Source organism: Pristiophorus japonicus, chromosome 1 (genome assembly GCF_044704955.1).
Source record: "Pristiophorus japonicus isolate sPriJap1 chromosome 1, sPriJap1.hap1, whole genome shotgun sequence".
Classification (NCBI taxonomy): domain Eukaryota; kingdom Metazoa; phylum Chordata; class Chondrichthyes; family Pristiophoridae; genus Pristiophorus; species Pristiophorus japonicus.
Window position 1 is genome coordinate 442,111,248 of NC_091977.1, and position 12,606 is coordinate 442,123,853.

Here is a 12,606-nt window from a genome sequence, read left to right on the forward strand (position 1 = left end):
CGCTGTCAATAACAGGAATCAGCTCATTGGTGTAAGTTCTTAGCTTGGTATGAATGGGGATAAGCTTGGACCTGCGTGCCTTGTTGCACCACAGTCTGTCGAAGGCCTTTTTGCTCATGATAGACTGACTCGCACCCGTGTCCAGTTCCATGGATACTGGAATTCCGTTCAGTTCAACTTTTAACATGATCGGTGGACATTTCGTGGTGAAGGTGTGTACCCCGTCCACTTCTGCCTCCTCGGTTCCAGTCTCTAGTTCAGCCTGATCCACCATGGATCGATCTTCCTCTGTAACGTGGTGGTTTGCAGCTCGTCTGCACATTTGCTGGAGGTGTCCCATTGTTCCACAGCCTTTGCACAGTGTTTGAAGCGGCATTGATCGGCTTGATGATCACCTCCGCAGCGCCAACAAAGTGTTAACTGCCTCGCATTAACGATTGATGGCGGACTCGGTCATCTGAGGTCATGCAGCTGCCGGCATGTACGTTCTGCCATATGCATTCCTGCCTGAAAACGACATTACTTTGTGTACAGTACTGGCCGAAACCTCTATGCTGTGAAATTTGTTTGGTGTTATCGCTGGTGGACATAAATGCCTGGGCTATCGTTATGACTTTGCTCAGATTCGGTGTTTTAACAGTCAACAGGTTACGTAGGATAACCTCATGGCCAATGCCAAGCACAAAAAAGTCTCTTAGCATTTGCTCCAAGAATCCATCGAATTCGCAATGTCCTGCAAGGAGCCTCAGCTCGGCGACGTAGCTCGCCACTTCCTGGCCTTCAGACCGCTGACACGTGTAGAATCGATACCTTGCCATCAAAATGCTTTCCTTCAGATTTAGGTGCTTCCGGACCAGCGTACACAGTTCTTCATAGGATTTGGTTGTTGGTTTCACTGGAGCTAGGAGATTCTTCATGAGGCCATAGGTTGTTGCCCCACAGACGGTAAGGAGGATCGCCCTTCGTTTGGCAGCGTTCTCATCCCCTTCCAGCTCGTTGGCCACTAAGTATTGGTCGAGTCGCTCCACGAAGACCTCCCAATCGTCCCCTTCTGAGAATTTCTCCAGGATACCAACAGTTCTTTGCATTTTCGCGTGGTTGTTCGTTATCTCGTCGCCAATTGTTATGCTCATAATAAAGAAATGCAACTGAGTACTGTAGACAGTAACTAAGTGTGACCATAGCTCCTTTATTTAAACTCCAGAGTGCTGGTACAGAATGGGAGGCCTGCTTATATACAGTGCTCCCAAGGGATGCTGGGATCCCTTGGGACTCCAACAGGTAGGCCCTCTGGTGGCGGTATGATACAGGTTGCCTAGGTTTACAAACATAACAGGGTTCATCACAAATGTCAAATGCAATGTCTCCCAAATCATATAAAAAGAGCATATGTATCTTCTGAGGGTTAGAATTGCACTTACACTTGCTTTAGAAAAGTATTTTAATTCTGGTCCACACAATAAACATTAATTCTTTACTGCCAATCTTGCATGGTGATGCTTAAAGTCAGTAGAATAATGTTTATTTAGCAATCAAGTCAAAACATATGACTTGCAAATTATTTAGTAGCAACTCGCACACAAATTGATTGGTGAATCCTTCCTTCTGTTATATAGCCTGAGGTGCAGGAATCACATTCAGTTAATGTTTGAAACAAAAAGTGATCACAGATTACACTGGAACAGACATGCATATAAAAACAACTGCAAATATAGTGCCTCTAAACCAAAATCTTAGGAGTGAATAAATGACATAATTGACAATGCAATGTTTTCTCTCATCAACAGTAAAAACAAAGTTCATTTTTCAAGCTATTACCTCAGGTATTAGTCACTCTGCAGCATTAAGATCTGCATTTATGAGGAGCAGATCATATTGCAGTTAGCAATCTGGCTTTTTGTCTCTTCGAAGTGGGCTTGAATCCAACCCCTGTTGATGGATGAAAGTTTGAGTCTTTCATGCAATGAGTTTGAATGATTTCAACCCAGTTCACAGCGAGTCAACGCCAAGCACAAATAGCACCAAATTACCAATTTCATACAGATGATAAGGTTAGCTAGAGGGTGGGAAGTTAAACCATTTATGCTAATATAGTTTTTGCACAGCTTTACCCTGTGCAATACTCATGAAAATTAAGTTTTTGCAATTTCTCGTTATTTCATCATATACCTGCAATTTCCTCCTCTTCAATGCAGTACTGATTGATTGCTCCATTGTCAGAGGTGCCAACTTTCGAGTTTTCCTTTTGTCCCAGCTAACATTCTTCCCTCAACCAACACCACCAAAAACAGATAACTTGGGTGAAGTCTTTTATAAATGCAACTTCTTTCTTTGTTCCCTTAATTTCTGTTACAGGATCTTTTTACTTGCCTACTTTAGGTGCCAACTGCAGAAATATTTTAGTGCTATCTATTTCAGATTCTATTCATCTAAAATCTATTTTTTCCTTACCAGTGACAGGAAGAAGTTACTTTAACTTTAAAAATATGTAAAGAACATACAAAGAACAAATGAAGAAAAGGTTCCTTGGTGTTCAAGTACACCAAAGCTTCATATGCAATAGCGTATGTACACTCACTGAAGCAGTTTTACAAGACAGTCATTTACAAATAATCTAACCTTTTGCCATGTATTCTGTTACAATGTAAATTGGCTCTTCTGAGACAACAGCGTACAATGGTACAAGTTTATCATGACGCAATTTCTTCATAATTTGAGCCTCTTGCAAAAAAGCTTCTGGAGACATGGTACCAGGTTTTAGTGTTTTAATTGCCACTTTTGTGGTTCCATTCCAAGTTCCTGAAAAATGAAAAAGAGGCTAATATACTGGGAGTATCTCCACAATTCAGAATTCAGTTGTATTAATTCTTCACCTCTCCCAACTTAACAGGTATTTTGTATTGTACCCGAAGAAATTAAATAAACAATTTTTTCTGCATGAACAAAACTGTAACCAGACATTTCAATCATATCTTTAATTACCTAACCATAAAACTAGTGCTGTAATTGAGAAATGTACTGCTGAAAAGAGAGTAATAATATTGCAATAACAACTTGTATTTATATAGCACCTTTAACATAGTAAACTATTCCAATGCGCTTCACATGCGTGATATAAAACAAAAAAAAAGTGACACGAGGCACACAAGAAGAAATTACAGCAGATGACCAAAAGCTTGGTCAAAGAGGTAGGTTTTAAGGTACATCTTAAAGGAGGAAAAGAGAGGTAGAGTAGAATAAACAGAGCTGAACACTGTTGTGCAGGAGGGGAATTCTTAGCACTGTTGCAGCTGATTAGGTACTGATCATATCTCAACTGGTTATTCAAGATTGTTGGGAATTTTTTTTTTTACAATATATAATGACTATTTTGAAAATAGGACTCCTGCAAAAAAAAGATAACTTATGCCAGTCCCCAAGGTATCTGTAATTTATAGGTTTCACTGTATTTTTTTATAAAAAGAGGGCTACTCTTCCCCTTCCTCACAAAAAAACTTACCCATCCAAACTTCACCAAAACAGCCTTGTCCAAGTTTAATTTCCAGACGCAAGGAATCCCGAGGAATTTCCCATGCATCTTTAGCCAGTCCCTGGGTTTGTGGTTTCACAGTAGGGCACACAGTAGTTAATCTATGGCACAAACCATCTGCATGATCTAAAGAAATTGGTAAAATAAAATTTCACTAACATTTGAAACATGAAAGATACAATAAAAAAGATGGAATGTAGGGAACATACAAGGAAACATTTCATAATGTAATAGTAAGGTATTTCAACTATCTGACTATTGATTGGGACAAATATAGTGTGAAGGGTATAGAGAGTGCAGAATTCCTAAAATGCATTCAAGAGAACTTTTTTAGTCAGTATGTAACAAGCCCAACACGGGAGGGGGCGGTTCTGGATTTAGTTTTGGGGAATGAAGCTGGGCAGGTGGTAGGGGTATCAGAGGGAGAGCACTTGGGTGCCAGTGACCATAATTCAGTCAGATTCAAGGTAGTTATGGATAAGGACAAGGATAGACCAGGAATAAAAGTCCCAAATTGGGGAAAAGCTAACTTTGCTAAGTTGAGAAGTGATTTGGCCACGGTGGGCTGGAAACAGCTACTTGAAGGTAAATCAGTGTCGGAACAGTGGAAGGCATTCGAGGAGGAGATCTGGAGGGCTCAGGCCAAACATGTGCCTTTTCAAGAAAAAGGGCGGGAATAACAATTCTAGAGTCCCCTGGATGTCTTACACAGGAGAAGAAAGAAAAAAAAGGGAAGTTTATGTCATATACCGACGGCTAAATACTGTAGAATCTCTGGAGGCATATAGAAAGTTCGGAGGTAAAATTAAAAAAGGATATTAGGAATGCTGAGAGCATGAAAAATTCTTGGCAAGTAAAATCAAGGAAAACCCAAAGATGTTCTATATATTAAGAGCAAGAGGATAACGAAAGAAAGGGTATGGGCCTAGTAGAGACTATAAGGGTAATGTGTGGGGGAGGCGGAAGATGTTGGTATGGTTCTTAATGAATACTTTGCGTCTGTTTTCACAAAGGAAAGGGGCAATGCAGATACTGCTATCGAGGAGAAGTGGAAAATTCTGGATGAAATAAACAGTGAGAGAGGAGGTATTAAAGGGTTTAGCAGCTTTGAAAGTGGATAAGTCCCCAGGCCCGGATGAAATGCATCCCAGGCTGTTGAGCGAAGCAAAAGAGGAAATACATCACATCATCATCATAGGCAGTCCCTCGAAACAAGGATGACTTGCTTCCATGCCAAAAAGGGAGGAGTCCACAGGTGTTTGAAATAGCAGAGGCCTTGACCATCATTTCCCAGTCCAGCTTTGGATTCAGGCATGGTATGGGGGACTGGAGGACTGCTAACGTGGTATCCTTGTTTAAGAAGGGAGAAAGCAATAGGCCGAGTAACGACAGGCCTGTCAGCCTAACCTCAGTGGTGGGAAAATTATTGGAAAAAATCCTGAAGGACAGGATAAATCTACATTTAGAACGGCAAGGATTAATTCGGGACAGTCAGCATGGATTTATTAAGGAAAGAGTGTTTGACTAACCTAATTGAATTTTTCGAGGAGGTAACCAGGAGGGTCGATGAGGGTAGTGCATACAATGTAGTGTATATGGACTTTAGCAAAGCTTTTGATAAGGTTCCACATGGCAGACTTGTCACAAAGGTAAAAGCACATGGGATCCAGGGCAAAGTGGCAAGTTGGATCCAAAATTGGCTTAGAGGTAGGAAGCAAAGGGTAATGGTTGATGGATGTTTCCAGTGGGGTTCCACAGGGCTCAGTACTGGATCCCTTGCTTTTTGTGGTATACATTAATGATCTAGATTTGAATATAGGGGGCATGATTAAGAAGTTTGCAGATGACACTAAAATTGACTGTGGTTGATAATGAAGAGGAAAATCATGGACTGCAGGAGGATATCAATCTACTGGTTGAGTGGGCAAATGGAATTTAATTCGGAGAAAAGTGTGAGGTAATGTTCTTGGGGAGGGCAAATAAGGAAGCAGTATTCATATTAAACGGTAGGCCACTTAGAAGTGTAGATGAACAAAGGGACCTTGGAGTGCTTGTCCACAGATCCCTGAAAGTAGGCCAGATGGATAAGGTAGTTAAGAAGGCATACGGAATGCTTGTCTTTACTGGCCGAGGCATAGAATACAAGAGCACGGAGATTATGCTTAAATTGTATAATACACTGGTTAGGCCACAGCTGGAATACCGCATGCAGTTCTGGTTGTCGTATTATAGGAAGGACGTGATTGTACTGGAGAGGGTGCAGAGGAGATTTACGAGGATGCTGTCTGGAATGGAGAATCTTAGCTATGAGGACAGATTGGATAGGCTGGATTTGTTCTCCTTTGAACAAAGGAGGCTGAGAGGAGACCTAATTGAAGTGTATAAAATTTTGAAGGGCCTGGATATAGTGGATAGCAAGGGCCTATTTCCCTTGATGGAAGGGTCAATTACGAGGGGGCATAGGTTAAAGGTGGTTGGTGGAAGGTTTAGAGGCGATTTGAGGGGAAGCTTCTTCACGCAAAGGGTTGTGAGGGTCTGGAATGCACTGCCTGGAAAGATGATAGAGGCAGAAGCCCTCACCATATTTAAAAGGTGCTTGGATAGGCACTTGAGGTGCCGTAACCTGCAGGGTTACAGACTTAGAGCTAGTAAGTGGGATTCGACTGGATAACCACTCGTTGGCTATCGCAGATACAATGGTAAGTACTTCAGGGAATCGAATATGGCCAGAGTGATCTCCTGGACTAGTTTCGATCGCCTAGATCGGTCGGAGAGGATTTTTCCCAGATTTCCCCCCCCCCCAATTGGCCTGGGTTTTCATCTGTTTTTTTTGCCTCTCCTAAGAGATGATATGGCTCCAGGTAGGGTGGAGTGTGAAATGTTGCGATACATGGAGTATCGCAGTTGTGGGGGGCGGACTGGTTGGGCCAGATGCTCTTTACCTGTCCGCCATTGTTCATTGGGCTGTGTGGCTCTGTCGGCCGGGGCGGATACGATGGGCCGAAATGGCCTCCTTCTGTGCTGTAAATTTCTATGTTTCTAATACTACAATCCATCAATTAAAGATTTCATAGTTAAGGATCCTGAATTTGGTGAAATGTTTTTAAACTCCAAAGGTACATGTTATTTCTTTATGATGCAATACCACCTGTCAAAAATGAGCAGATAGATTAAACTAATTTTAAATCCCGTCCTAGATAAAATTAAAAAATATTCTAAGTTTAAACAATCAATCTGAGTCACCTATTCCAGTTACAATAGAAGTCATTATAAACCAGGCCATGCTTTGATATATTGGAATGTTGTGCTTGAATCAGTTGGAGGCAACTATAGAAGTAATTAAATATTCCATACAACACATTTCCAAACCGTGGCGCATTCATCAACAATAGTGATAGAGACTTTACTATAAATTAACTAAGGCAATGTAGTTTATTTATTTTTATATATGCACCACAACAAACTTTGCGTTGCATGTGCAAGTATGCACTTGCATATCTCAGTGAATTAAGTGATTCTCAAGATTTTCAACTCTGCATGCATTTCATTCTTTTATCACTTTTCAAACAGTGTATGTATTTCTGAAACTCAATTATCTGAACCTTTTTGAGAGGGAGATACCTGTGTAGTGTTTCACCAGCTTCTGTAGTGACTCGAACTGGGCTCTTGTTGTTATGTAATAACCACCGCTGTCAAGTTTTCTGATTTTGTAGTGTTTGACATTATCACCTTTTACTTCATCCCAATCTCTTATTGAAAGGGAGTATGCACCTGAAAAATAATTTAGGACATTTTAAAAATCCCGTTTCCATTTTTAATAGGTTTAGTGCAGGCTTATGTCTCAGTTTTCTGATTAGCTCAGGTTTTCTACTGTGACAACCAACTAGATGGGAGGATAAATATTTTTTGCACCCCTTCGATCAACATTACACTTCCGCTTCAATATCAACACCCAGCCCAGAAGTACAGAGAAACACAGAGTTAGGTCCTAACTTACTGTGACAGCTAAACTACAATCTCTTTCCGTTGCAATTCTTAATCTTCCTAACCATGTCGCTGCCAGCACCACCTCAAACAACTGACCACTTATGCCCCAGGCATGCTGTTGCTTGCACCCCAAGCTTTTGCTCACTGTGAGCCTTTGTTCTCGTCAGTTGATTGTATCCTTCCTTGCTCACTCCAGCGTCTCCCCTCTGTAAACAGCAATCAATTCTATCAGAAGATTTACTCATTGTTCTTAAACAAAGAGTATGTTTATGCACTACACATTTAAATGTGTATCATTTCTCAATTTAATAACAATGTCTAATGTACAGGTAGATATAGAAAATCTATTACAAATACAAGCTGGAATCCTCCAGTATTAGTTTGAATTTTTAATGATACCTCCCAGTTTTTCTCCCCCCACCCCCATGTATTTGCACAGGGTATTGGCTAGCCTGTCAGATTAGAACATAAGAACATAAGAAATACAAACAGAAGTAGGCCATACATTATCATGGCCAATCTGATCATGGACTCAGCTCCACTTCTCTGCCCGCTCCCCAAAACCCCTTATCGTTTAAGAAACTGTCTATTTCTGTCTTAAAATTATTCAATGTACCAGCTTCCACAGCTCTGAGGCAGCGAATTCCACAAATTTACAACCCCGAGAAGAAATTTCTCATCTCCGTTTTAAATGGGTGACCCCTTATTCTAAGATCATGCGCTCTAGTTCTAGTCTCCCCCAGCAGTGTAAACATCCTCTTCTGCATCCACCTTGTCTAGCCCCCTCAAACTTATATGTTTCGATAAGATCACCTCTCATTCTTCTGAATTCCAATGAGTAGAGGCCCAACCTACTCAACCTTTCCTCATAAGTCAACCCCCTCATTTTCGGAATCAACCTAGTGAACCTTCTCTCAACTGTCGCCAAAGCAAGTATATCCTTTCGTGAATACGGAAACCAAAACTGCATGCAGTATTCCAGGTGTGGCCTCACCAATACCTTATATAGCTGTACTAAGACTTCCCTGCTTTTATACTCCATCCCCTTTGCAATAAAGGCCAAGATACCATTGGCCTTCCTGATCACTTGCTGTACCTGCATACTATCCTTTTGTGTTGCATGAACAAGTACCCCCAGGTCCCGCTGTACTGCAGCATGTTGTAATCTTTCTCCATTTAAATAATAACTTGCTCTTTGATTTTTTCTGCCAAAGTGCATGACCTCACACTTACCAACATTATACTCCATCTGCCAAATTTTTGCCCACTCACTTAGCCTGTCTATGTCCTTTTGCAGATTTTTTGTGACCTCATCACACATTGTTTTTCCTCCCATCTTTGTATCGTCAGCAAACTTGGCTACGTTACACTCAGTCCCTCCTTCCAAGTCGTTAATATAGATTATAAATAGTTGGGGTCCCAGCACTGATCCCTGTGGCACCCCACTAGTTACTGGTTGCCAACCAGAGAACAAACCATTTATCCCGACTTTCTGTTAGTTAGCCAATCCTCTATCTATGCTAATATATTACCCCCAACCTCGTGAACTTTTATCTTGTGCAATAACCTTTTATGTGGTACCTTGTCAAATGCGTTCTGGAAGTCCAAATACACCACATTAACTGGTTCCCCTTTAGCCACCCTGTCTGTTACATCCTCAAAGAACTCCAGCAAATTTAACATGACTTCCCCTTCATAAATCCATGCTGACTCTGGCTGACCAAAATTTTGCTTTTCCAAATGTCTTGCTACTGATTCTTTTATCATGGACTCCAACATTTTCTCAACCACAGATGTTAGGCTAACTGGTCTATAGTTTCCTGCTTTTTGTCTGCCTCATTTTTTAAATAGAATGAAAAGAATGTTATGTCAATATCTTTGTGAAGCTGATATGAAATGGTGTCTGCCATCGTTGTAACAGTTTCATCAGTATGATCACGACAATCCTACATGTGCAAATAGGAACAAAAATTGTCTCTTCTCATCAGAAACATCTCAAATGTAGTAAAAGTGAACAGCGACAGATTCAAATGTGGGACTGCTCTCAACTGAAGAATCAATCATGCTTAAGCAACACAATGCTAACAAATGTAACAACGTGTTTGTAAAATAATGATAAAAGGTGTTTTAATTTTATTTCAACAGAAGCAGATTTAAGGGGAAAACCAGAATTCAAGTTGTTCTAATTTATAGTTGCCAATTATTTTTAAATTCATCAAACTATCATGGCAGTCACTCCTAAATAGTTAGAAAATACATTTTACTTCTCTTTCCCACCCTCTGCCTCAGTTCCACACAACTTATATTTCTTACTTGACCATTTCACAGTACATACAAGAACATAAGAAATAGGCACAGGAACAGGCCATACAGCCCATCAAGCCTGCTCCAGCATTCAACAAGATCACAGCTGAACTTCTACATCAACTCCACTTTCCCGCTCTATCCCCATATCCCTTAGTGCCTAAAAATCTATCGATCTCAGTCTTGAATATATTCATTGACAGAGCATTCACAACCCTCTAGGTGAAGAAATTTCTCCTCTTCCCAGTCCAAAATGGCCAACTCCTTTTCCTAAGACTATGATCCCTAGTTCTGGACCCTCCAGCCAGGGGAAGCAGCCTCACAGCATCTACCCTATCAAACCCTCTAAGAATTTTATATGTTTCAATGAGATCTCCTCTCTTCGAAACGCGAGAATATAGGCACATTTCTACTCAATCTTTTCTCATAGGACAGCCCTCTCATCCCAGGAATCAATCTAGTGAACCTTTGTTGCACCCCCTTCTTTCAGTAAGGAAAACAAAACTGTACAGAATACTCCAGGTGTCCTATATAATTGCAGCAAGACTTCCTTACTTTTATACTCCAACCCCCTTGCAATAAAGGCTAACATACCATTTGCCTTCCTGATTGCTTGCTGTACTTGCATGTTAACTTTTTGTGATTTGTGTACATGGACCCACAAATCCCTCTGCATACCTAAATTTACTAGGCTACCTTTAGAAAAAATATTTTGCTTTTCCATTCTTCCTTCCAAAATGGACAATTTCACACTTCCCCACATTATACTTCATCTGCCAACTACTTGCCCAATCACTTAACCTGTCTAAATCCCCACCTAGCTTTGTACTGTCAGCAAACCTGGATATATTACACTTGGTCCGCTCATCTAAATCATTGATATAGATTGAAAATGGCTGAGGCTCAAGCACAGATCCTAGCAGCACTCCACTCGTTACACCATGCCATCCCAAAAATGACCTGTTTATTTCCACTCTGTTTCTCTCCATTAACCAATCCTCAATCCATGCTAGTATATTACCCCAATTCCATGAGCCCTAATCTTGTGTAATTAATCTCTTGTGCACCACATTATCGCATGTCTTCTGAAAATCTAAATATATGACATCAACCCTTTATCTACCCTGTTAGTTACCCCCAAAAAACTCTTAATTGATTTGTCAAACATGCTTTCCCTTTCATAAAACTGTGTTGACTCTGCCTAACCATATTGTGATTTTCCATGTCTGTAAGGGATAAATTATTGTAGCAGATAGAAAGGTGGTCAGAACAATGCTGAAGGTAGCGAACTGATCAGTACTATGGGAGAGGTCTGAGAAATTGCCTATGTATGTAACACTTGCTTATGTAGGTATAGCACACTTATAACCTTATAATGCATTGCTCGAAATGTATCCTTAACCTTAGTAACACTTAAACAGCCGAAGTCAGCAGTTTTTGATTAGAAGTCTCTGAGGAAGAGATTATTCTAGGTGATGTGCAGATTGGGGTAGAGGGCAAATAATGGAACACAATGATGGGAGATGGACAGTTGCATATACCACTCAGAGCCAGTCTGATAAGAGTCAATAAATCAATGTAACTCCGCTGATAGCAATAGATCTATCGATGATTTTGTGGGAGGGTAAGCTCCTCTCCAAAGCCTGTATAAATTATACTCAAAACCTGATGTATTTCGGAGGTTCCACGACTGAACCTTCCCTGACAATTGCTCGAAATAAAGCTGGTTGAACCTGAGATTTTGTTTGTTTACTTCCGTGGTCATTTTACAGTGGGCAACGGGCGAGGTGTCGATTACCTATATCAGGTAGTCCATCCCGAGGGAGAGAAGCCGTCTTTTTACCCCTACAATGTCCTTCATAATAGATTCTAGCATTTTTCCTACTACTGATGAAGGCTAACTGGCCTATAGTTCCCCATTTTCTTCAACAGCGGGGTTGCAACTGCTACCTTCCAAGTCATGAGGACTGTTCCAGAATTCTCTAAATTCTAGAAGGTCAAAACCAATACATCCACTATCTCTGCAGCCACCTTTTTTAAAACCCTCGGGTGTAGGCCATCTGGTCCTGGGGATTTGTCAGTTTTAGTCCCATTAATTTCTCCAGTACTTTTTCTTTATTATTAATTACTTTCAGTTCCTCACTCTTATTAGACGCTTGGTTCCCCACAATTTCCGATTATGTTCTTTGTGCCTTCTACTGTGAAGACAGAAACAACATCTTTGTTTTACATGTCATTTCCTTATTCCCCATTAAAATGTTGTCTGTCTCAACCTCTAAGGGACCAACGCTTACTTTTGCTACTCACTTCCTTTTTATATACTTGTAGAAGTTCTTACAATCTGGTTTTATATTTATTGCTAGTTTACTTTCATATTCTATTTTTTTCCTCTATCAATTCCTTGGTCATCCTTTGCTGATTTTCAAAACCCTCCCAACCCTCGGGCTTACTACTCTTTTTGGCAACATTGTAAGTTTTTAAATCTAATACGATGCTTAACTTCTCTAATTAGCCATGGCTGTACCACTTTTCCAGTGGAGTTTTTAATTCCTAAACAGAATGAGAATTATGAATTATTTTGTTAAATGTTTGCCATTGCTTATCTACTGTCATATCTTTTAATCTAATTTCCCAATCTACCTCAGCCAACTCGCCCCTCATATCTCCGTAATTGGCTTTGTTTAAATTTTAAGACCCCAGTTTTGGGTTTAACCACATCACTCTCAAACTCTAAGAAATGTTATCCTATTATGACCACTCTTCCCCAGAGAATCTTTTACTATAAG

At 40.4% G+C, this 12,606-nt stretch overlaps 1 protein-coding gene across 1 annotated transcript in view; it reads right to left on the reverse strand.

Annotated features, from left to right (window-relative positions):
• Positions 1-12,606, reverse strand: part of yes1 (YES proto-oncogene 1, Src family tyrosine kinase) — a 71,644-nt gene that overhangs the window by 13,959 nt on the left and 45,079 nt on the right. Inside the window, exons 6-8 of the mRNA XM_070893017.1 lie at positions 7,151-7,300; positions 3,500-3,655; positions 2,620-2,799 (exon numbers count right to left, since the gene is read on the reverse strand). Coding sequence (XP_070749118.1) covers positions 2,620-2,799; positions 3,500-3,655; positions 7,151-7,300 — 486 coding nt within the window. The remainder of the gene's footprint in view (positions 1-2,619; positions 2,800-3,499; positions 3,656-7,150; positions 7,301-12,606) is intronic.